At 38.9% G+C, this 23,972-nt stretch overlaps 3 protein-coding genes across 4 annotated transcripts; 1 reads left to right on the top strand and 2 right to left on the bottom strand.

Annotated features, from left to right (window-relative positions):
• The first annotated feature begins 639 nt into the window (after positions 1 to 639).
• rep15 (RAB15 effector protein) lies at positions 640 to 7,637 on the top strand. 2 transcript variants are annotated; one of them, XM_061036834.1, is made up of 4 exons: positions 640 to 686; positions 5,076 to 5,141; positions 5,400 to 5,713; positions 6,766 to 7,637. In XM_061036834.1, the coding sequence occupies exons 3-4, from the start codon at positions 5,450 to 5,452 to the stop codon at positions 7,300 to 7,302; spliced, it is 801 nt and encodes a 266-aa protein (XP_060892817.1). In that variant the 5' UTR covers positions 640 to 686; positions 5,076 to 5,141; positions 5,400 to 5,449; the 3' UTR covers positions 7,303 to 7,637. The 2 variants fall into 2 exon arrangements, with proteins under 2 accessions (XP_060892817.1, XP_060892818.1); XM_061036835.1 differs by having other exon boundaries at positions 668 to 686; positions 5,079 to 5,141.
• Positions 7,638 to 10,051: 2,414 nt separating this feature from the next.
• On the bottom strand, positions 10,052 to 15,451 carry poglut3 (protein O-glucosyltransferase 3). Its single transcript, XM_061036831.1, has 6 exons — positions 15,098 to 15,451; positions 14,251 to 14,448; positions 13,038 to 13,321; positions 12,366 to 12,570; positions 11,182 to 11,378; positions 10,052 to 11,003 (listed from the first exon to the last, which is right to left on the bottom strand). The coding sequence occupies exons 1-6, from the start codon at positions 15,339 to 15,341 to the stop codon at positions 10,563 to 10,565; spliced, it is 1,569 nt and encodes a 522-aa protein (XP_060892814.1). The 5' UTR covers positions 15,342 to 15,451; the 3' UTR covers positions 10,052 to 10,562.
• Positions 15,452 to 16,372: 921 nt separating this feature from the next.
• On the bottom strand, positions 16,373 to 23,637 carry LOC132973386 (NADH-cytochrome b5 reductase 2). The gene is made up of 9 exons (XM_061036817.1): positions 23,487 to 23,637; positions 23,178 to 23,327; positions 22,211 to 22,283; positions 21,141 to 21,247; positions 20,031 to 20,160; positions 19,834 to 19,917; positions 19,411 to 19,496; positions 19,199 to 19,298; positions 16,373 to 16,613 (listed from the first exon to the last, which is right to left on the bottom strand). Exons 1-9 carry the CDS (start codon positions 23,499 to 23,501, stop codon positions 16,441 to 16,443), a joined length of 918 nt encoding a protein of 305 aa, XP_060892800.1. The 5' UTR covers positions 23,502 to 23,637; the 3' UTR covers positions 16,373 to 16,440.
• Positions 23,638 to 23,972: the final 335 nt, after the last annotated feature.

Raw genomic sequence — 23,972 nt, 5'->3', positions numbered from 1 at the left:
TCTTTATACTCTAAAGGCAGAAATGCCAAAGCAGAAGTCGACATGTAAAGCTTTAACATAACTTTATGTTTTCATACATTTATTTTGATATATTTTTTAAAAACAGTGAATAGGAGCCATGTCTTTTCTTCATGGAGCATCGTGTATATTTTTAAATAAACTCTCTTCCAAATCTCAAAGGTAAAGAACATGTGGTTACAATCTTTCTTTTCACTTTTGGACAAAAGATATGGAAAATATAAAGAATTAAACTTTGCTGTGTGGAGCCGCAGTGGAGAGCATGCCTGAGTAATCCTCATCAACCACTAACCTGCTTTCATCATCATCATCATCATCATCCTCACCATCTTGGACGCCGTTGTCATGGCTCTTTATGACACCAGCTTCACCTTCCAGCAGACCAAGATGGCTGCCGACCATTACCATGGCAACCCGCATTAAGTTTCCTCATGGAGGGTGACTTCATGCCAGTAAAAAGTTCTCCTCTGCATACTTTCAAGATTGCAAATTGTACTAATTGCTATACAGCACAGCTTTAAAACTCATGGTTCCACTAAAAGCATGTCTGTAATCGATCTTTTAATGGGTTCATTAGACTGTGTGTGTCGTGTGTGTTGCAGATGGCGATCACAGAGGGTACCATGTTGCAAATAGAAGCTCTGTCTGAAAGCATCAACAACCTTACAGTAAGCACCAACACACAAGCTGCTGCTAATGATGTGTGCAGCTGATTTGCTCAGCAAGTAACTGCTCCTTCTTGCTTGTAAAAGAAGTTTGGGTCAGTCAGATGGAAAGCTGCAGATATTATCTGAGGGAGAAACGACAGTTAAACCCCATGGGTCTAAAATAAAGTGACAGCATGACTTCTATAGAGAGCCTGCTCTCTGCAGCTACATGACTTACTGTCATCAGGCAGATGCAGTCGAGGTTCTATAACTTCTGTTTGCTGAAGTCAATCATGTAATTAAACCCTGAGGCTTTTGATAACAAACATGTAAAACCACCTCAAGCAACATCTCCATTAAACAGAGCGGAGATATCTATATTAAAATAAAACTCATGTTTACTGTGCAGGAAGTTTCTTTAAACTGAAGTATTCAGCTCTTAAAATTTGAGTTATTTTTCAAGTTCTAAAACCAAATTTTGAAGCGCTAACGTTGACTATTGTGAATTCACTAATCCATTATCACAGCAACAGGTACAACGTTTCCTATCGTGTACCATTAAAGTCACACAAAAAGGAAAAATAGACCAGTAATACTTCATTTTATAGTCTATAACATTCAGAGTACTAAGCAGGTACAAAAAAAATCTAAATCTAAATGCTGAGTTTTTGTGGAGGATTAGTTGTTAGAGTCTTGTTTTGTGCATACTGATCCTACTGACACAATAATTATATATATATATATATTGATCGACTTACTGTATATTGTTACGGGTTGAATGACATCAATACTGCGGCTGTAAGGTAAACATGTAACTGGAACCAGCAGAGCATAGCTTGGCTATTAGCTTAGCACTGAAACAGGAAATATGCCTTACCGTGAAGCCTGGTTCTTGAACGAAGAAGCACTAATTAACATGTTATTGTGCAACACAGAAAAAAAATTACAAATTGTTATGAGCCGGACAAAACGTCTCAGGATTGGTCAGTTACCTTGTTGGGTTTTATTGATTGAGATTAGGATTGTTGACAGCAAAGGCTAGCAGATTTCTTTTACCTTTGGACAGACAAGAAGAATGCTAGGCTAATTGAAAAGGTTCAGCTAAAAATTTATAAACGTATCAGAGTACCTTTTATCCTTTTATCAAACCCCCAGTAATAAATTGAATTGTACCTTTAACCATAGAAAATACAAAGTCTTTTACTAGACATTTACTATGTCTCAATACCAAAGTGAAAAACTTTGATACGATGATAGTTAAACTCACACGATGTCAGCACCTGTTTCAATACCACGGCAACAAAATTGGAAGTCCTAGCCACACAATATTGGGATTTTATTTTTATTTTATTACCAAAAAAATGTAAGCATAACCTGCACACTGTCTAAATTGCTCAAAAACATTGGAAATACATTTGGTACAAAAACGTTGCCAATGTATTTGAGCAATTTAGACAGTGTTTTAGATACTACTGATCATAAAAATAACTGAGATCGTATCAGTTTAAAAACCAATGGTATCTAAAGGTAGAAAAGGTTTGAAACACCCAAACTGATCCCAGCTCAGTCCCAACCTCTCTAACCCATAACCAATCCCATGATGCTTTGCTTCCAGTACCTGCTCAGCCGAGACGAGCTGCGGAAGGAGATGAGACGGTCTCAGACAACGCTTATTTAAAGGACAATGATCCGGCGCTTCTTGCTCACTAATGCTGTCCATCAGTCTGACACCTGTACCGTACCTCGACCCCAGGCCTAACACTGCAGCGTGAGGCGGCCACGCCCACTTCTACAAGGCTCTGATACCTCATCTAACAACTTCAGACCCTCTGAAGTCACACTGCAGATACAGTGGACCAAGAGACACATGGGGACATGCACAATGTGGAAAACAATCATCAAGGGTCCCTTGAAAACCTTTTCTACAATAATGAACTAAACTGTACCTAAAGCTCTGTGTGGCTTTTTTTTACTGCTTTACTTGTTTCCCTATGCAATGTATCCTAAAGATGACCAATGTGTTCTCTATACTCTGTGCTGGTTTATCAAAGAGGAAAACAGGCACACCTTAGCCGTCTGGTGTCAAATGGTAATCATGACCAGCGTGTCATTTGTTTCATGGAGTCTGTGATGGAATAACACATGATGTTAGCCCAAACAGAGCCAGGTGAAAACACGTGTGTTGAGCCAAGTATATCAGCCTCACCATTTTACATTAAGACACACAAGAAATGCTACAACAAAGTGGTTATTTTGTCACATGAAGGGTCTCAGAGGAGGCATGATATCAAAGGGCTGAGTAGGACAAATACTCAGCCCTGACCACTGTTGCCTTGAAAGAAATTGTATTACATCAGTGGGGAAAGTTTTGTCCAGTCCAAGTCTCCAATAAAGCACTACCACACAATAAAACCCTTGAAATATCAGGGATTGAATGGACTTCCTCTGGTACAGTGATGGTGATGTATCAGACAGTAAGTTAAAAATAAAAGCACAGTCCAGAGATACCAGATGTAGGTCATTTAGAATCAGTGTCCTTCACAAAGTTTACTGAAAGCAAAGTGTTTTTTTTAAACAGGGAAATGTATCCTATAAATCTCAATAGTTTCAATATTTGACATATTAAAAAAGGGAGTTGAATTAAGTTACCTTCAGTGGAACTGTGGGAGTAGAAGTCTGTATCATCCTACTCTGCTTTTAAGCATCTTTTAGCTTATTGTTTTGGTTTTTTATTCCTGCAACTTTACTGATTTTGGGTTGCTTTCACCTCTCACAACATCCATGTTCCGGCAGCAGCAGCAGCAGTTTGTTGTTGTGTGTGGTTTTGGGAAAAGTTGTATTAGAAGCACTCAAACCTTGAGCGTACAGCAGCCAAATGGAACTCCACTGAACACTGATGTTAGTCCATGTCGGCTTGTCCTGGGCACATTCAAAGTTGACTGTGAGCCAACAATAATCATATGGTATTTGCTTTAAATGGTAAACAGTAGATGGAGTTGGACTTGTATAGCGTTTTCTAGTCGTCTGACCCCTCAAAACTCTTTTTCAAAACATGTCTCATTTACCCATTCACACCACATTCACACACTGAAGGTGTGTGACGCTAACAGTACTATTCCATTCACACACACACACTCAGATTGAATCTACCAAGGGGCGGCTGTGGCTCAGTTGTTAGAGTTTGGTCGTCTCTCAACCAAAAGGTCAGGGGTTCAATCCCCAGCTCCTGCAGCTACAGTACATGTCCAATGTGTCCTTGGATAAGACAATTAACCCCAATGTGCTCCAGCTGCTTCAGCAGCATGTGAATGTGTATGTATGGGATTAGTTACTTCTGATGGTATCTTTACATAGAAACTTCTGCCATCAGTGTGTGAATGGGTAGGTTGTAGCTGTGACCTACATTTACCTTTTACAAATGGTGACAATATGTCAACATGATTATTTTTAGTTGTGTCACTGCACCCAAGTTGTCATAAACATCAGTTGATGCTGCTTTAAGAATTTGTTTTGAAAATATACTGAAGAAGATGTGTGACTTATTCATTTGGAATAATTAACACTAACTGACGACAGGTTTTATTCTAAGCAGCTTCAAAAGAAGTTGTGTTGGTCAGATCTAATTTCTATGAACATGACAAGAAAAAGTGTCAGGTATCAGCTTAAGCTATTATGGTTCATTGTTTTTTATCCCCTTATTGTACTTTACTACAGTGCTGTGTTGGCAAAGGGGTAAAACTCCAACTTAATCTGACAAAATATAGAAATGACCAAACAAATGACCTCAGAAGCTAACTTTTGGTTGACATAATAAAAACGAAGTTTAAAGAAAGACTAGGCCCCCTGAGTTGTAAACAGCTTGAGGATCAGGAAGGACACTCACATACCAACAGATACAGTATGACTGCTTTTAGAAAACAATCAATGCCTTATGTATCTCCTTAAAACCTTCCCCTTCTCCAACCCTACACTAAAAACGACAGTGACATTTAAAACTACTCATTTCACCTAATGTGACTTCTCAACAAAGTGCCAAACCCAAAGCTCCTGACCCTGACTCACATGTCCTCATTTGCGCTTCATAATGAAAGGAAGACAGTTAAGCATTTTGTTTACCCATCAAACCCTTCAGGCTTACCCCGGTCCTCAAGCTACTGTTCCTGCTGCTGCTGCTGCTGCTGCCAGTAAACTTGTAAGATGAGTCTTTTGTTGACTTTCCTTAAATTTGACAAGTTCCGAACACCACACCCATGCTAAGAGTGTCGGCAGAAACTCCCCCACCAAACCTGGGACAGGAAATCCTCTTTATTCTACTGAAAGTTCTGTACATATCAGGAGACTGAGCTTCATATAGAGCAGCACACACACACACACACACACACACACACATGCACACACTTTGTATCTCAGCAGGACAGGAGACAGGAGCAGAGGGTGAATAGTGGACTCACTACAGAAACCTCCAGACACATCCTGGTGAGTATCTTGACATATTTGTAAAGCTTGTTTTTGAGATATTAAATATTTTGACCAATGTTTTGTTTACAAGAAGACACAATTGGGGGGAGGGGGGGGTTGAAATGTGCCTCATGAACAAATCCTCCTTTAGTCATTGATAAAAGACTGGACAGCAACAATGTTTCCATGTTGTGGTATTAAGCTGCTCTTCTCTAACACTGCATGTTGATTTCAAGTATTGTTCTTTGATGTAATGGTAGAAATGTATCTTTCCAGTGTATAAGAGAGACCAACCTCTGACCTCCGCCCCCCAACATCAGTCCACCATGGGCCAGACCATCCGCAAACACACTCCTAACCGCTTCCCGTCCTTTAAGCGTAGCTCTCAAAGACAACCGTCACATTCTCAAAACTTATCGCCTCGACCGAGTATCTTCTCCACGTTAAGAAGGGCCCCTGTACCCAAACCCAGTGATTTCATTTCACTGTTCAACGACTGCATCTCTGCCGCCTCATCCAGAACACAAGAGTGCCTCCTCTTCAAAGACCCAGAGGACAAGTTCCGACTGATCCCCGAGGTGCTCACTCAGGTAGGTCACAAAAATCCTAAAAAGTTCAGATGTTGTGTTAAATGTAAACTGGGATAGCATGTGATGATAGCATTGCCCTCCCTCCTCCCCATTTTATTTTTTTTTAAATAGCACCAACACAGCACATCAAAAAGTTGAAAATGAGAAATGTCATGGAAAATGATATGTCCATTTTGAATTTGATCCCAGCAGTATGTTTAAAACAACAGGTTCATGGATTACCACTCTTTATTTTAACACTTTGTAAGCTTATTGGGAACTGAGGTGACCAATTTCTGAGCATCTGAAAGTGTGATGTTCTTGTTTTACGTAATGAATAAGTTGTCAACATTTCAGGTTTCCTTTGTCTTTTTGTACACTTCATAATGCTCCCAACATGTTGTGAGAGCAGTTTATCATCCCGACTCTTTTTCACTGTGCTGTTCTTATTATATCTTGTTACATATATGAGGGGTGCCTGTGGATCAGATGGTAGAGTTGGAGGTGTGTGTGTGTGTGTGTGGGGGGGGGGGGTTCGCTCCCCAGTTCCCGCTGCTTTGTCGGCGGCGTATGAATGTGTTTAAATGAGATTAGTTACTTCTGATGGTCACTTTAAATAGAAGCCTCTACCATCAGTGTGTGAATGTGTAGGTGTGACCTGTAGTGTAAAAAGTGCTTTGAGTAGTCAGAAGACTAGAAAAGTGCTCTACAAGTTGTAGGCCATTCACCATTTATACATTCAGAGTGGGGTTTTGCAGGGTGGACCCTCTCCTCTTTTGTCAAGAGAATCCAGATCAAATCTAATCTTATCTGTTTAAATGGAAAACCGTGTGAGGACCCTAAGACCATGGCTATGGAAGATGGGTTTTTGGCCTTGTCCACCTCATACAGAGATGTATTTAGATGATCTACTCTTTCAATAATATAACATACTGTAGACTGTGAAATCCCATGATTGTTTTTTACACTTTACACAACATCAGAACTTTTTTGGGAGATTGGGTTGTTCTCAAGAAAACGTGAAGACAGCACCCGTCTAAAACTTGAAGTTTTTTTTACCTTTTCTCCCACAGGTCTTCCTGATGACCTACATCTCTCAGAGTGTCTGCCTTAACTTGACAGACACCTTCAACTGCACAGCCATGACCCCTGAGCAGCGTATTCTCCTGGGGGCCGACTGGGTCTGGGCCCTGCTGGAGAAGCCCACCAAGAACCCTCAGATTCAGATTGCTGTGCAGGTCATACACCTGCCCGACAGGGAGGACTGCAAGGACAACTCTGCAGATGTCAGCGAGACGGTCCTGATTGCCCAGAAAGAGTCCAGCAACAAAACCATGTGTGAGAGGTTGGTGGACTTCTGCACCTCCATTGGCAAGGACTGCTACGCCCTCTTCTTGTTCATGGGGAAGAAAAATGACCCTGGAAATATTTACGGAGTTCTCAGCAACAACTTTGAGGCGGCCATCGGGAAGTGCAACAAGATCGACAGAGTTTTAATCGAGAATTTCTTCAAAGGCTCGAGGTACCTCCACACACCCACAGGAATGATGCAGGCTATCGTCACCAAGAAAAAGGGAGACCCTCTCACTCTCATGATTAAGTTCAGCTGAACCAAAGGGACTCAAAATAACTGATGGCTAATAACATTTTCAATGTGATAGAAAGATACTAACTTTAACAACACAGAAGATCTTTAGAGAACACTCAGGTTCTTTTCAGCCTGTTGATGATGTTGCATTTAGTGAGTCAATTCACTTTTGTCATGTTTACTTAAAGTCCTGTTTTCTTACAAACTAGCAAACTAAACAAGACTAAACATACTGCACTTATGTGTCTCTTCAAGAGTTATAGGAGTTACTTTACTATTTCAGTTCATCCACTTCTCAACAACAGAGTATGGGTAACTGTAAAGTTTTAATGATAGACAAAAACACGCTCAACTCCCTTTCAATTAAATCAATACATTTTTATTTGTATAGCGTCAACTCATAACAAGTGTTATTTCGAGACACTTTATTAAAAGCAGGTAAAAGACCTTACTTATTGTTATGTTCCAAAGAAAGTAAAACAACTGGGTGCTGAATCCTGGTTTAAACAAGAAAAAACGATTAGGACAGCTGTCCCAATGGTTTAACTGGAAAGCTAATCAGGTCTCACTGCATATATATATATATATATATATATGTGTGTGTGACATGTTTTTACCTTCTTTTTTTTGTGTGTTTCAGAAATAATTTTGAGTGTGTATTTGATGCTATGGCTTTTTTCACTGTAATATTCAATACACATAATTGTTATAATTGTATAATGAAGGAAAATTATTCCCAAAGTTGAATGTAGGCCGAACTATCACTAACTTTATCCTTTATCCCATGTCCAACATAACCGCCATGCTATGCAATAATCTCTCCTTGATTCTAAATAATGACTGTTTAATTGAAGGAAGAATGAACAGTTTCTACAGTGACTTTCTAGTGTATTTGGCTTTGGTTGTAGCTGCTCACAGACCACTTGATGAAGGTGACAGATATTTTTCTTTTATCAGAGACAACATATAAACTGTATTATATAGAATAATTACAAAACTTTATTGTAACATGATTTTGTATATCTGCAGAAAATGTTTGTTAATTAACACAGATGTTTAAAATATTATATATTGCTCTATCTGTCACACACTATTTTGAAATTAAATACTAACATGCATCAAAATACTGTATGTTGGGTTTCATTGCCGTGATTCTCATTATTGTTGCTATGCATTGATTTTCTGTTGGGTCTGTAAGAATTTGAAATGAGAAATGCCAACTAAAATAATACAAAATCTGATGACGTCATTGGTTAATGTTAACAGTCGTACCTTCAGCAGGGCTGGGAATCTTTGGGTGTCTCACGATTCGTCTCAGAATCTATTTCTGATTCAAAACAATTCTGGATTCATGGACTCATGGACTCATGGACTCAAAGTCTATTTGTGAATTAGTCCATACTTCAGGATAAACTCCAGTCATCTGTGAGACTGGCTGAATTTCTTGCTGCTTCATTTTGCATTGTGCTGAGTTAAAGAGCTAGCATTAGCACTTAGCAGGGAGTGACTGATGATGAGCCAAAAAAAATATTGATTTTCTAAGTTATGAATCTATTTAAAATCTCAGAAGATAAGAATCTCCATTTTCACATAAATGTGTTTTTTTCCCCCACCTCTATCATATCCTTAGAGAACGAAGAGAACAGAACAGACAAAATGCTTTGAGCATCTGTACAAAAAATAGTTTTCAGTTCATATATGCCTGTTGTTTCTGGTTTATGCACCTGTCTGTGTGTGTCATATCTGTGTGTACTGTCACTTATGTACCTGCAAAACACAACCAAACACACAACAGAAACAGTTACAGGTGGACCTGCAGAGACCAGAGAATCATGCTTAAGAGTACAGCAACAGATTAATACAAGATACTAAGACTCATAATGAGAAGAAAATACTAATAAAACATATTGTTATTGTGTGTTACAGTGAAGGCAGTGAGTGATCAGGGCAGTGTATCCCAAACCTATGTTTTGTTTTCAAATAGAACTTAAAGCCCATCCAGGTCTACACTCCCTCCTGCCCACTACGCTCTGCCAATGAAAGGCGTCTGATCCAACCTTCACAACAGGGTCCTAAGTCTCTGACTAGACTCTTCTCCTCTGTCGCCCCCCGGTGGTGGAATGAACTTCCAAACTCAATTGGATCTGCAGAGTCCCTCTGCACCTTTAAGAAAAAGCTAAAGACCCAGCTCTTTCATGAATACCTACTAACTTAATGATGATGGTCTCCATATTATTGATGATGATGATGGTAATGACGATGGTTTTTGTTTGATAACGACGACTTATAAGATGGTTTCTATACTGATTAGAGCTCTCAAGAACTGCCCTCAATGTTGTGCTTTGCCTCTGGTCACTTCCTGTCAGCACCTGTGTGTCCAATCAGACTCAAAGCTGATCGTTTGCTCTTACTGACATTGTTCCCTTTTTTCTAGATCCTTGCTTGTGTTGTACTTACTCTCTGATGTACGTCGCTTTGGATAAAAGTGTCTGCTAAGTGGATTGTAGAATTGTAGAGTTGTAGCCTTAAACCTTGTTTTAAGTTAAATATCTGTTAAGTCACTATCTTCTGTAATACAGGTTTGAAAAACTAAATAAGATGTTCTAACTAACATAGATAGAACAACTCATTGCACCACAGATATTTTGACTCATTAAAGGTATGCAGGCTTTATTACTTGAGTTTCATATCCCTGAAAGAAGATGTTTATCTGGACTTGTTGGAGGAATGTGGCTTAGAATATTAATTAAAAACTAGACAAACGTGCTTGCTTAGATTTGAGTTTTTGCAGTGTTAGAAAACAGATTTAACAGACTTAATGCACAACAGAAGATTCAGAGTATTTTACTATTGGGGGGTAAGACTCAGTTTGACCCTATGAGCACAATGACCTCTCCATAATCAAGGTGAAAGGCGTTAACAGTAGACGACAAAGAAACAGAGCTATGCTCATCAGGTAACAGACAGAAAAACAAATCCCTTCTCGATGCATTCAAATTCCATCTTAAGTAAAGACTTATGAAGTGCTAAAGATAAGATCTATTTATTTTACTATAAAACCACTTACACATATCCAGGCATCCAATATGAAGGCACATTAACATTACAGTAAAAACACATTTTGTTTCTTGCATTACTAACTAGAGCTTTACTCAAGTACAAAAACACACAGTATAAAAGACAAAAAGGGACGTCAAGATGTTTGTTGACAACACTGTTGATGGTCAGGAATGTTTCACAGAAGAAAAAAAAACAATGACTAAAGAATGAAGGCAGATTCCATCATAGTTCCTCCTTCTTGTTGGTTTCTTCTTTGTGGCTCTGACGCTCACACGTACACACAGCAGTGGGGTCGTCTGGCTGAGGCACCAGCTCCATGTCCACATGGCGTGTAGGCTGTCCTGCCTGCCGCTCCGAGTACATGTGCAGCACTCTGTAGTAGTAACAGTACAGTCTGCCTGGCTGCAGCAGCTCTCTCGCTGCCGCCTGACCGGCTCGGGCGATCTTTTGTGCTTCAGCATCGTTCTCTTTGGCCCACTGGATTTTTTCCAAAAGGTCTGACAAGTTTCTCTTCACAGGAACGTAGTGACTTCCTGCTTTTAGGTGTGTGTAGAAATATTCATAATACTGAGAGTCCTGCTTCAGAACCACACTGTTACCCAGCATCAGGTAAGGGAAGCGGTACGCTGCCACTGTTCCGTCCACATTCACCTGATACTTGTGCTAGAGGAGGGAGAAATGTATCATTAACTAGTTCTTCATCATTTTGTGTTTCAGTAGTTCTCTTAAGCTAAGGCTACATGTGACTGTAATTAAGGATTCACATCAGAGTTGCAAATCTAAACGACAGGAATAACCTGAATTATGATGAAATGTTCATGTATTTATCTCGGTCACTCACCTTGAAGAAGTCAAAGAATCCAACAAGCGGGGCTTTGCCTACATGCTTCTCCCTGTCCCTGAAGAAGAACCATCCTGTGATGCCGGCGTCCAGCAGCTCAGGGTTCTTCTTGGACAGAGAGGCCAGGTGAAGACGCTCCTCTCGACTGTCCCGACCACGGAAGAATGCTCGATCTGTTTTGTTTATCCACGGAGGACCTGGAAAGTTAAAGTGATGAAAATGTTAACCACCGCAAAAAAACACCTGCAGACCATTCTCATACAAACATCAGGATCACAGCTGTTCATTGAAATGTAAACATTAACGGCCATTTGTATCATTTTAGTTTGAACCCAAGTGTTGATATTTTAAGCAACTCTCCCTGATTCTGTGAAACTTTTTTGAATTAGTCTCAAGGTGGCCTCATTTTTTTTTTTTTTTGTAATAAGGTAAAAAGCTAAATCCATCACTTGTCAGTCTGTTCTTTAAAAGTTGCAGTCCATGTTATTAAAAGCCTTTAAATAATCACTGAAAAAGTGCTGCAGCCCTATTTTGACAACAAATAATATTCTTCATGACCAACAGGGAAACCCTGTGCACAGCCAACCTAAGTTCAGGTGCCGCTCAGTCTCAGGAACATACAATGAAAAAGAAATCAATTATCTGTGGCTCATTAAAAATGACTTTGTTATTGTGAGCGAACAACACGTTTGGCCTCTAGCTTCCTCAGGTTTGACTGATTTATTATTGATGTAATATTCTTCATGATTTAGGAAGCCATCAATATATCTTATACTGTATCTTCTTTTTTATCTCAGACTAGAGATTAAAAAACACTTATTTTTTTCAGTTTTGGAATTTGTCAGTCCCAGTGACTATGATGTGAAGATGACTGCTGACTTCCTCCATTACAGACCTATTTCCTGAAAGGTTTGGTGTTGTGTGAAATGTAAATTAGAACAGAGTCTAAAGATTGCAAAACATTGAACCCATATGTTTAATATGTATGGGGGTTCAATGTTATGCAAATCACAGCATTCTGTTTTGATTTACATATAACACAATGTCCCTACTCTTTAGTAAATGAAACACAGCTTCACAGTGTCACTAGTGTGTGTGTGTGTGTGTGTGTGTGTGTGTGTGTGTGTGTGTGTGTGTGTGTGTGTGTGTGTGTGTGTGTGTGTGTGTGTGCCTCTGAGTGTTACCTGTGTTCCCCTGGACAGACAGCAGGTCAATGGTGACACCTCTCATGGACTCCAGCGTGGAGTGTGTCACCTCGTAGGTCGGGAGGACAACGTCGCGTGTTTCTGTAGAGCCGCACCACGACAGGATGGGAACAGCATCCATCCTCTTCGTCTCTAATGGCCAGTCACCGACATTGATGTAAAACTCCACATCTGGCAACCTCACCTTCAAATAAGATAAGATAATCCTTTATTCATCCCACAACGGGGAAATGTACAGTGTTACAGCAGCAAAGAGCAAAGATTGCAGACAAAAAGTGAACACAGTACAATTTAAATAAACAAAGAAAAATTAAGAATGTACAAAAAAATAGATAGATACCACAATATAGAATTTTAAAAATAGATTTTAAAAAAAGATCAGCTGAGAGCTGCAGTTTTGACAAAAATGTAGTCAGAATATTCAGTGTAACACAGACAGACATAAAGTGTAACATGTTATTGCACAAAGTGGTTTTGTAAACATAATATAACATTAATATAACATTATTATTGCACAAGGTAACAAGTGTGTCAGAAGTGGGAAATAAAGTAAAGTAAGCATCAAAACAGAATGACATCACATGACGCCTTTGCAGTCTCTTTGCAGTTGTAAAAAGATAATGAATAAAAAAAGACCTCTATGATCCTCACCTTTCTCATTAGAGAGAGCAGCATTTCATCAGAGAACATCTTGAAGTCGGTGTATTTTCCCAGAGTGCGGCGGTGCAGCTGGTTGTTGATGATGGCGTAGTGGATGAGACCTCCTCTGTTGCTGAATCTCTGAGGGACTTCCTGTCTGAGACGCTGCAGGTCGATCGTTGGAAACGACTTGAAGTCTGCTAGGATCTGAGGCTCCTCAGCAGGACACTGCATGATGCTCTGCCATACAGGGGCATCAGACTCTGGACAGTCACAGTACTCATGATAGATCGGACCTGAGCGGTACAGATAATACTCAGGGTTAAAGGAGGGAGGCAGACGACAGTCAAAGCAAGATTACATTTCTTGCATAGATCCTGTATCAAATGTTACTGCTTCCTCACTGGTCCATAACACTGGTCTGAAGCAATCAAGTTAATTTTGATAAACATCAAAGTAATGTGAAGGCTGAACTGTTCTTTATGTGTTACATTAACGCCCACTGGACTTTAAAAATGTATCTTATCTTCCTTACATGCACTCTGTGAGTAGTTACACACACTAAGATGTTTCCTCATAGTCCACTGCACAGCTCCTACATTACACCTTTTGTATATTTTGTGTTTTTTATTTTACATTTTTAAATTCTATTTTATATATTGTAATATCTTCTTATACTGTATTATTTAAGTTGTTGCTAGTTCTGTTTTATTTCCTGTTCATGTGTAAATGTACTTGGCAATAAACCCTGATTCTGAAGTTATTTTTGACATACTGTTTATGGATATGCATGCACAGTTGTCCACTTGTAAGCGCTGTCACCACAGAAGAAGAAGGCTCCTGTTCTAATTCCCTATTGGGCATTACTTTTCTTAGTCGAGTTAGCATGTTCTCCCTGTCCATGTGTGGGTTCTCTCCGGGTGCTCCGTCTTCCTCCCACAGTCCAAAGACATGCTCGTTAGGTTAAGTGGTGACTCTAAATTGTCCGTAGGTGTGAATTTAAGTGGGACTAGTTGTGTATCTGTGTGTGAGCTCTGTAACTGTGGACCAGGCCTTTTAATGACAGGGCTCTTTATTGTATGTGTGCATGTTGGGAAGTCCCCACCCTCCTGTCTTCCTGTTATAAACCTGCTAAAGGGCTTTAACGGGGCAATCTTTCCAAATAAGTATCACAGGTCAATAGGAACCAATGTCTGTGTTTACAAATGCATGTCTGGACACAAACCTTGGAGGGTATAAGGTGACTTGGCGACAGCAGCATCTTGGTGGAGGACTTCAATCTGGAGGCCTTTGAGCACAGTGCCATAGAGCCGGTACCTGAGCAGGAAGGAGCCGTCTCCTCTGTCCAGAGGTGGAGGGACGTGGATCCGGATGTGCTCCTTCTTGTCCAGTGGACTTATCTTCACCTTGAATGTATCTTTACCTAAACAGCCATGTAAAGAACATTTCAGTGCCTTGTATAAATTGATTTAATCTTGCACGCACCAGGTCCTAATCATAGACTGTAAAAATAAGAAAATATATACATATATATAAGAAATATAATAAATAAATAAGAATATATATATATAAGAAATAAATGAATAAATAAGATATATATATATATAAGAAATATAAGAAATAAATAAGAATATATATATAAGAAATAAATGAATAAATAAGATATATATATATATATAAGAAATATAATAAATAAATAAGAAAATAAATAAATAGGAAAAAAAATATATATATATATGTAAATATAATAAAATAAGTCCTAATGCATGCACCAGCTTTACGGTAGTTGACCAGAGACCTTTTGTTGCAGCCAAGTGAGACATGAATAAGGCTACCCTATGGTTATTAAACTGAATGTGTTTTATAGTCACAAGTCGTCGACACGAACAAAACACTCAAGAAGATAGTTACTTACTCTTTTAGAACATAGTGTCACATAATAAAGACTACAGATTCAAATGTGTTAACATGATGCACCCTTAGCTTGCTAACAGCCGCTCTGTCGTTTCCTTGATGCCACATATTGGTCCTAATGACACTGAAATGACAAAGTGAGCTTGTGTTCAGCTCACCTGGAGACAGTGTCAGGTTGTCTCCCTTTGAATCCACCGCCTGAACAAAGAAGTGTCGGACTGGTAACACTGTGTCGGGGTTCAGCCCTGGACCCCAGATCAGACATCTCCCTGACTTGATTCCTTCACAGACAGAAACCGGGAAGTTCGTGCTGATAAATACCACGAATACAATTAATTTACAAAACGAACCACTCACAGAGGGTACACATAGATGCAGGCTGCGCTCAGACACCATATTCATCACACTGCTAACCTCTACACGTCTGAATGTTTTAATAATCACTGTAAAGTTTGACAGAAACTCCTATGCCGACATGTTGGTGAAAAAAAAACACGCCCATTATCCTGTGATGCCTTCATGGAATATGGGAAATGTTAGTTGCCAGATTTGCAGTTCGCTGCGGTGTGACGCTCAAACAAAGAGGTCTGAACTTTGTACTCATCATCAGTCCTGGATCTTTTGACTCTGTAATTAAATGCTGCAGTTAATGATGGAGATAAATGCAGGCTCTACTAACGTGTTTTAAAGACATGTATATGGTAGACTTCCTGATAATAATGAGTTTATTAGCTACTATAGATTGCTGGTAAGAAGGTCGGATAACTACGGAAGAGGATTAAGGCCACTGAAAAAAAAAATGTTGGTTCTGATTTTTTTTATTTTCAGAATTCAGAATTTATTTTTTATTTTTTAGTGGCCCTAATCCTCTTCCGTATACAAGCAACACGGGAGAACCCCAAAAATGATATGACAAAATGTAAACAATGGCCCACAGTATTTGTTGCCATGTTGTTCAGCAGCATAGTGAAGCAAAAACAAACAAACCACAAAATAAAGAGGCATGTGTTCCAAATTGATTGCTAATGTTTGTTCCAGTTTTTTTTTTTTTTTTTTTTTTTTTGAAGGCCTACGTCTTGAGTGTCAGGAAATGTTTGATTTTTACAACAAGTGAAGTTCAAGACCTATAGTCCAGTGATGACCAGTAGGACTACTAGGCCTTAGTATAGAAAGTGTATTAAACATCATGCCATATGATCAGTCTTAACAGGAACTTATTTGGCTGAAAAGTGAGATTCATTTGAAAAGTTCTGTCTTGTATAAAAGGTAATCACATAGAATTATGACGATATAGCTTTCTCAATGTTAAAATCAAAATTAGTCCCTGTCATTTAAAAAAATAATGTTTTGGTCTGCCAATTTTATACAGGATGCAAAATTCTTTATTGTAATTGTGTTGTCACAGAGATGAAAAAGAAAAGGCTTACAGGTAAGACTATCAACAGTGTTCACAGTGATTGTTTACAGCTCTAAATAGTACAGGTCATAAACCATCAGAACTCTAGTATGCAAAAATGTTCTCTGTTTTGTGCCCCAGCTTGTCCAGATTTGGCAGACAGGCATACTGGATCATCGGCGGAGGACCACACAGGACAACAAGGACATCACTGGACGGAGCGGGGAGGTGGTCCTTGATCATGTCATAGGTCACAAACCCTGAACTATAGTTCCAATCTAAAAGACAAGACAAGAGAGAGGAGAAAAGATCAGCCTTTAACTTCGGAGGAATGGATTCCTAAAAATTGTGCAGCTCGATGTTTAAAGCTGTTCACAATAAAACCATCGTCCTTTAAAGAAAATCAGTTGTTTGGCATATTAACATCTGAATATGACAGGACTCCCATCCTGCTCCTGTGACAGCACAATGGGCAGGATTTACCCAACTACCTCTGTTGACAAGGATAAACTGACTATATGAGAGTTATAAGTGCCATTCTTCTTTTCATGTCAACTTCAACTGTGAAATATAAAAAAACACCCTGTTTATACCATTTAAAAAACATCTTTATTCCTTTGTGCCTGAGCAGTAGGATGCCTGATGGTGAAATAAGGATCTTTTAATCTTGAGGCTAAGAGGTGAAACATTTAAAGAAATAATTAAATACGAAATAAAGTCAATTAAACAAATCATGAAAAACTTTTTTTAACTTGAGCTTTCATCCATCATTTTTCTTTTCAACACGTCCAATAATGACACTTTTTACGAACAGCAGGAACACCTCCCCTACTGAATAACGATGTTTCTATTCTGTGTGAAACTAATGATATACAAGAAGGAATATGAGCAGCGTCCAAGGCCTTCACAACAGAGATTATGTAACAATATTATGCTCATTAATTTCCTCTCGCTTTAAGGATTATGCAAAGGGAGACATGAGCGTTTTGCTAAGCTACTGTAACACCTTGTTGGAAGTATCTCGCTCCTCGTCCTGCAGGGATTCTCCTTCAGCTGAGGAGTCTTTGTTTGGTTTCACTCTCTGAATATTCAGCAGGGAGCCAAAGGACCGGGCTTTTAATCTGATTTATTCAGCTCCATTTAGTCATACTGCACTAATAACACTGACAATATTCTGTACACAATGTCCTCTATAATCCCACTTGATGAGAAGTAAGCATGATCACAGTTATACTTTGTAATGTTTTGTTCTATTTCTATTCCAAAATGATTTTAATCAGCACTGATGACACATGTAAATGTCATTTCAAGGACAGAAATCAATAACAAAGTTTTCTCTCTATGATAATAATAGCCTGGATGTGCAATAGTGACCCTGGATTTCCTAACCCTAAATAATGATAACGTCATTTTGTCTTTGAGACTTGAGGCCACATATCATACTGGTATCGTGTTATGTGGTTTATATGTTTGTAGTTTAAGCTCCTGTGAGGGTTTTTGTGTTGTGTCGATTTTGGCGCCCCCTGTAGACAAAGCAGGATGATTTATCACTTCGCAGTAGCTGTGGATCAGTGGATAGGGTCGGTTGTCTCTCATTTAGAAGGTTGAGGGTTTGATCCCCAGCTCCTGCAGCAACATGTCCGATGCGTCCTTTGGCAAGACACCCAACCCTGAATTGCTTCCACTGCTTTGTCGGTGGCGTATGATTGTGTATGAATGGATGAGTTACTTCTGATGGACTCTTTCCACAGCAGTCTCTGTCATCAGTGTGTGAATGTGTAGGTGTGACCTGTGGTGTAAAAGCACTTTGAGTAGTCAGAAGACTAGAAAAGCAAAATACAAGCTCAAGTTGGTCCATTTATCTTGTCTTGAACATACTTAAGTAGTATTATATGAAAAAAAAAGACGCAGACGAGGCAGCGGGAGTAACTTGGGGTTAAGTGTCTTGCCCCAGGACACATCTTGCATGTTGCTGCAGGAGCTGGGGATCGAATCCCCAGTCTTCCGTTTGAGAGACGACCGACTCTATCAACTGAGCCTCAGCCGCCCCAGGCTGCTTCTGCATCAAGCTTTTAAATTCTAAATTTTAAATTCCCACTCTTTATAGATGTGATAGACATGTAAAATATCTATAAAGAAAGATCCACCTTGTCTTTGTTGGTCTCTTTTGCTCTTGTGTGTCATAAAGAGGCATCTGCATTCATTTCATTCTGTTTAATTAGCAGCCTCTCCTCTCTTTGACTTTCAGCTTTGACATGAATAATGCTATTGCTACAGTCTGCTGTGATGTGTTAACTGTTCATGTTTTACACACTTGGTCCTGAAAGGTCCAGTGATCTCTTAAAGCTAGATTAATTCATTAGTATTTAATGCCTATAGTGGGCAGAACTGCAGTTTGACAAAAACAACAATTGGCTAAGCAGTCAGCGAGCAATCAGCTTTATCAAATTAAAGACATCCAGCAGCTAGAGAGCAAACTTAGCTCATATTTACAGTTTTGTTTTTTTGGTAATCTGATGAGTCAAAGCTCAAAGGTCTCCGGACTTTCTTTACAGACGGTGTCCTGTTCATGTGTAGGAGTTTTCTGACTTTAAATCTCATCCTGTTCACTTTTATCAATAAAATGTTTCACCCACTGTGAATATTTACTGTGTGATATTTAAAAAACAAAAAAAACAGTTCCTTCAGTGTGCTGTCAGTGTGGCTGCAGTTGCAGGCATTAAACCATACAATATATAAATAGTTCATCTTAGTTCTATTACTTTAGAGACATTAGTATTCATTTCAGTCTGTATCATAACCAGTTAAATTCTCCTCACAGGGGCGTTAATGTTTTTGAAATTTGAAGAAATATCCTCCTTACCCTGCGGAGGTTTGTCCAGCGTGAACCAGATTGTAACTCTGTCAGGATGGTTCTTCTGCACCTCCTCCAGCTCCTCCCTCAGCAGGATATCCTTCTCAGTCTGAGAGGGAGTAGGGACAATGGATTTGATTTCTTTTGAGAATTTTATTAATGTACAATCATACACCTCAACAATAAGATTTCCCCACGGCATTATGCCACAAAGAACAAACCTGGTTGGCAAATATGAGGGAGCACTTGGTGTTGTCAGTGGGGTCTGCTGTGATGCTGCGGATTAACTGCAGCATAGGAGTGATACCTGTGATGGAAAAAGACAGTGAAGGTAGTCTCAGAGGATGGTTCTTGTCTTGAGTGGATTATTAAAATAAAAATAGTATTCATATGACAACTATGGGTGCCATTTACATGTTATCCAAAGTCATATAGTCAAACAATTGTATTATTTTATACAGTCTAGTTATACAGCAGGTACTGTGTGGTGTAAGGTATCAAGATTTATGGGTTGACTTAAAGAATGACCTCTATTCTCCTTCATAAGAGTTTTACTTCTGCTGAGATTTCAGCCTGCTGAGCTTCTGTGATGTTCCCCTGAATATGCACAAATGTACATTAGAGTGATTTAAAAGATACAGAACCTGTTCCACCAGCAATCATCCCGAGGTGCTTGAATTTCCGAGCGTTTGGCTCTGACTTCTTGTCTGGTCGGATGGAAAACTGGCCTGATGAAGAGAGAGTCAGTGTTACTGAAGCCAACACAACTCAGCTTATTTTGTACCACAGTGACATCTGCTGGAAAACGTCTTTCTTATTGGTTGAGGCACAAACAACATACTATTCCCCTTATACACCAGCAGTCCATTGGGTCCTCTGAAGTCAATAGTTTCCCCTATAGCCATGTTGTCCAGGTACTGAGACATCTTTCCTCCCTCTGGGTAGGAGGGGTGGCTGTTCTTGTAGTACACCTGGAGAAGATAAAACCATTTTCTCTCTTATTTGAAGTGGACTGTTATTGCCTCAACTGCACCACCTTTTTCCCAGTAAGGAAATAAGGGACACTGACTTATTATCACAATATAACATGTCATAAGCGAATGTGTTGGCATATAGTGAAGAAACAGAGCATCAATGAATTTCAATTAGAGTCATGTTTCCTGGTTTTCATCAGTACAACTCTGGGGAAAATGATCTGGCTCTTTAGATACTAAATGCTCCAAGATGTTCACCGGCTGGTGTCTGCATTTGACTGTCTGCTGTTAAATACTCTGTAGGTGGATTTTAAACTCTAGTATTTATCTTCGAATGTCATGCACTTGAATCTACTCAATCAAGTCAGTCACAAGACACTGCAAAGTGTCTGGCTCACATGTGTGTTATGAATGATTATTAACATTTGTCCAGACAGATGTGATGGCCTTTTGGAAAGAAAGAAAGTCATTACGTTTTTATAAAGAAGTACAAAACCATGAAGGAGTATTTTTTAGTGACTGACATCTAATCTGTAAAGTTTAAGTGAATGACTTATTAGCACTTTTTATAAACTCTTCCTGAATAGTTCATACTGATCTACAGCCTACAGCAACGCAAACATACAAAATAACCAATATGTATTTATGTGCTGTTTTTTCATGATTATTATGATTAATGTTTATGTGTATTAAAAAAGAAAGAAAAAGTATGGAGCCCCTGAAGTTCAAAAAAGTTCAAAAGAAAAAAAGTATTTTTTTTTTACTTTCAGGGACTTCAGGGGCTCCGTAAAAAAGTGTAATGTATTACTGACACATTCAAATGTTTAATTTATGTGCTTTGAAAGGATGGAGATTATTTGTTCTCATGTGTTTTTGATGCTAATTACTTGTGATCAGATGTTTTTTTTTTAATTACAGTATACAATATACATTCATTTGATGTGTTTTTTGTGCTTCTGGTCAGTATTGTGAATTACCTTGACCACAAGGTCTACATAACCCTGGTCATCATCACAGGACACTGGGGTGTAGGCTCTGACCACCAGACTGCCGTTCACCTTGGCTGACAGGTACACATGCTGACCTGGTGCAGAGGACAGGGGAGAAAAGAGGTCGAGGGGTTGATTAAAGGAAATAAGAGAATGAAAAAATAAAGTGTGTAAGCATGAACAATAAGATACTGTGGAGTCAAATTATGGAACACGCATCTTTATTTACTTTTTTTATTTTTTGTCTTTTTCTAGATACAAATTGGGACTCAGAAATGCTTTGATGTCAGAAAGATTTGTAGTGAATAGTGAATTGTCCTGATTTTGTTATATTGTCTACATACTGTATGTCCTGCTTTGCTCTATTTTTATGTTTTCAATGTGTGTATGTAACTTTCAATTGGGAAAATTTTATTTGTGACAGTAAATATTCATACTTGTTATTGTATTTTATTTTAACTTTGTTTAATTTCTTAAGGTGAGGTTTTGAGATAAGCCCTCATGGGTTTCTACCTCACCTGCACACGTGTTTTATTTTGTATTTGTTTTAATTTTCTGTTTGACTCTTCTTTCAAATTTTTTTCAAATAAACTAAACTAAACTATGATAGAAACAAGCTGTAGATCTTTCACCACTTAAGTGGAGGAGCTTGAATTACCGGTACTACTGAAGGGGAAGTTTGGGAATGACTCTCTGACAAACCAGCATCTGCTATATCTGGAGAAGAGGAATTGTAATTGCTCCGTTTCTTAGTTGGAGATGAATGAATGGATTTTTTAACAAATAGTATAGCGAGTAATCTCATCTCTCATTCCCATTTATTGCTTTACAACATCCTAAACATCATGGATCAAGTCAGGTCAACATAAGGCCTGAGCGGCTGGTGATTCATCAGAGGTACAAAGTCACAAAAAAACTGCTGCTCATGCATAAGTGTGTAAATGTGTGCGTCACACCCACATACTTTTTAACACCTTAAAACACTAGAGAAAAGTCTTTCTAGATTGAACATATTTTATTGTGGAAGAAAAGAATAGAGATTGAAGATGTTTCATTACCTACTGGTAGTCCGAGGATACAATTTGCAGATGGAAGTCCAAACCGAAATTTCTTCGTGTCATGGCTGATTTCCTGAACATAAACAAGACATTTTCTTTTAGACTGGATTAATTATCTTCTGTGATAAAAAAAACATCAACATACTCTAACTTGATGGAGTTTCAAGTGTAGCCCTGCAGGGTGTTAGAAACTAGATTAAAGGAACATTTGTAATTAATTGAGTTGGTTTTATTCAAGCAGTTTATACAACATTATGCAAACATTAAATGAATGACTGTGTTCTTTGGAGTATCAGCAGAGACTATGTTTCTGTTGAGAGACGCTTGAGTTTGAATTAATCAATCGAAATGTGTTGCAGATCTCACTGCCCCTTTAAGCCTCCTCCTGACTTTAACCTATCAGGCCACACATGAACAATTAAGAGGCCTGCAGCAGGCCATGCTCACCCCCTTTGTTTGCTGTAATATGCTGAGCTGCAGGACAGGTAACTGACAACTCCAAGTGTTGACTGTAGGGTGCATTATTTAGCTTTAAGTTTTGAACCTGTTTCCACACACACTTTCTACAAAATGTGATCAAACATTCAATGAAATCCAGTTCAGTTCACCTGCTGTAAACGCCAGATAAGACAAGAGGACATTCAGAGAAAGAGGATATAATATATGGGCTTCAGTGGTTAATGTGTCCAATGCTAAATGGTTCCTGTTGCTTTATTTGTCCTTGCTCAATAACAGTAAAACGAATAGGGTTGAATTGTTAAACTTCTCATCATTTCAATACAGGGTAAAAACACAAACATGACAACAGATGATGTCAGATCTCCTTTAGTCCAGCCCAATGTGTAGCATTGTTACTTTTGCAGCATTGTAACATATTGGTTGAATATTACGTTTGTGTACAGATTAAAATGTTAATGTGACTGCAAAACAAAAGTCTTTGTCAAGTGTGTGTCCTTATGCTGTGTACCTGTTTGTGTATGAGCGGCAGGGGATATTTGACAGTAGAATCCTGCAAAGTGACGGGCAGCTTCTTCTTCTTCTTTCCTGCAGAGCCTTGTAGCAGGAAGTACATTGCAGACACAACCACCACAGAAACAGCTGCCACCACCGGGATCACCTGTAACACAAATACCATGTTCAGCTTGGACATTAAGAATATAAAAAGCAATAATTCATTATGAATTACTTATAATACATGACAGTTATACTACTTACTGAATACAAACTGTGTAGTGGAAATATTTAACAAGGAAGTAAATTCAAAGTTAATTCTTACCAAGCTCTGATCCATAGTTGTAGCATGTAACCACCACTACCTCAATAGACCAGAGTCCACACATGCAGTCTCTCTCCCTCTCTCTCTCTCTCTCCAACTCACACAGGGCCTCCAATAGGGGCGTGGCTTTCAGCTAGTGGAAAGGGGACACAAGGTCCGAAGCACCAATAGAAAAACAGGTCCTGTTATGATGCTGCATAGTACAGAGGTGGTGTTCATGCAGTGAGGAGCAGAGCACTGACATCACACCACTGAGAGAGGGGAGGGGAGATACAGCAGCAGTTAGATTACATAACAATTACAAAACACTGGAGCTGCAGGGCTCCTCCAAGAAAGACAATATTTGATTCATCAAATAGAATAGGAGAGAAAATTGACAAGAGAGAGCATTCTCAAAATGTAATTATGTTTCTATTACATTGTATGTAAGTTGTTTTGGTTTCTTTTTTGGGGTGTGTGGAGGTGGAAACAGTTGTAAGAGTGTTA

Source organism: Labrus mixtus, chromosome 4, assembly GCF_963584025.1.
Source record: "Labrus mixtus chromosome 4, fLabMix1.1, whole genome shotgun sequence".
Classification (NCBI taxonomy): Eukaryota; Metazoa; Chordata; class Actinopteri; order Labriformes; family Labridae; genus Labrus; species Labrus mixtus.
The sequence above is the reverse complement of the archived record's forward strand: the minus strand, read 5'-3'. Positions and strand labels throughout refer to the sequence as shown.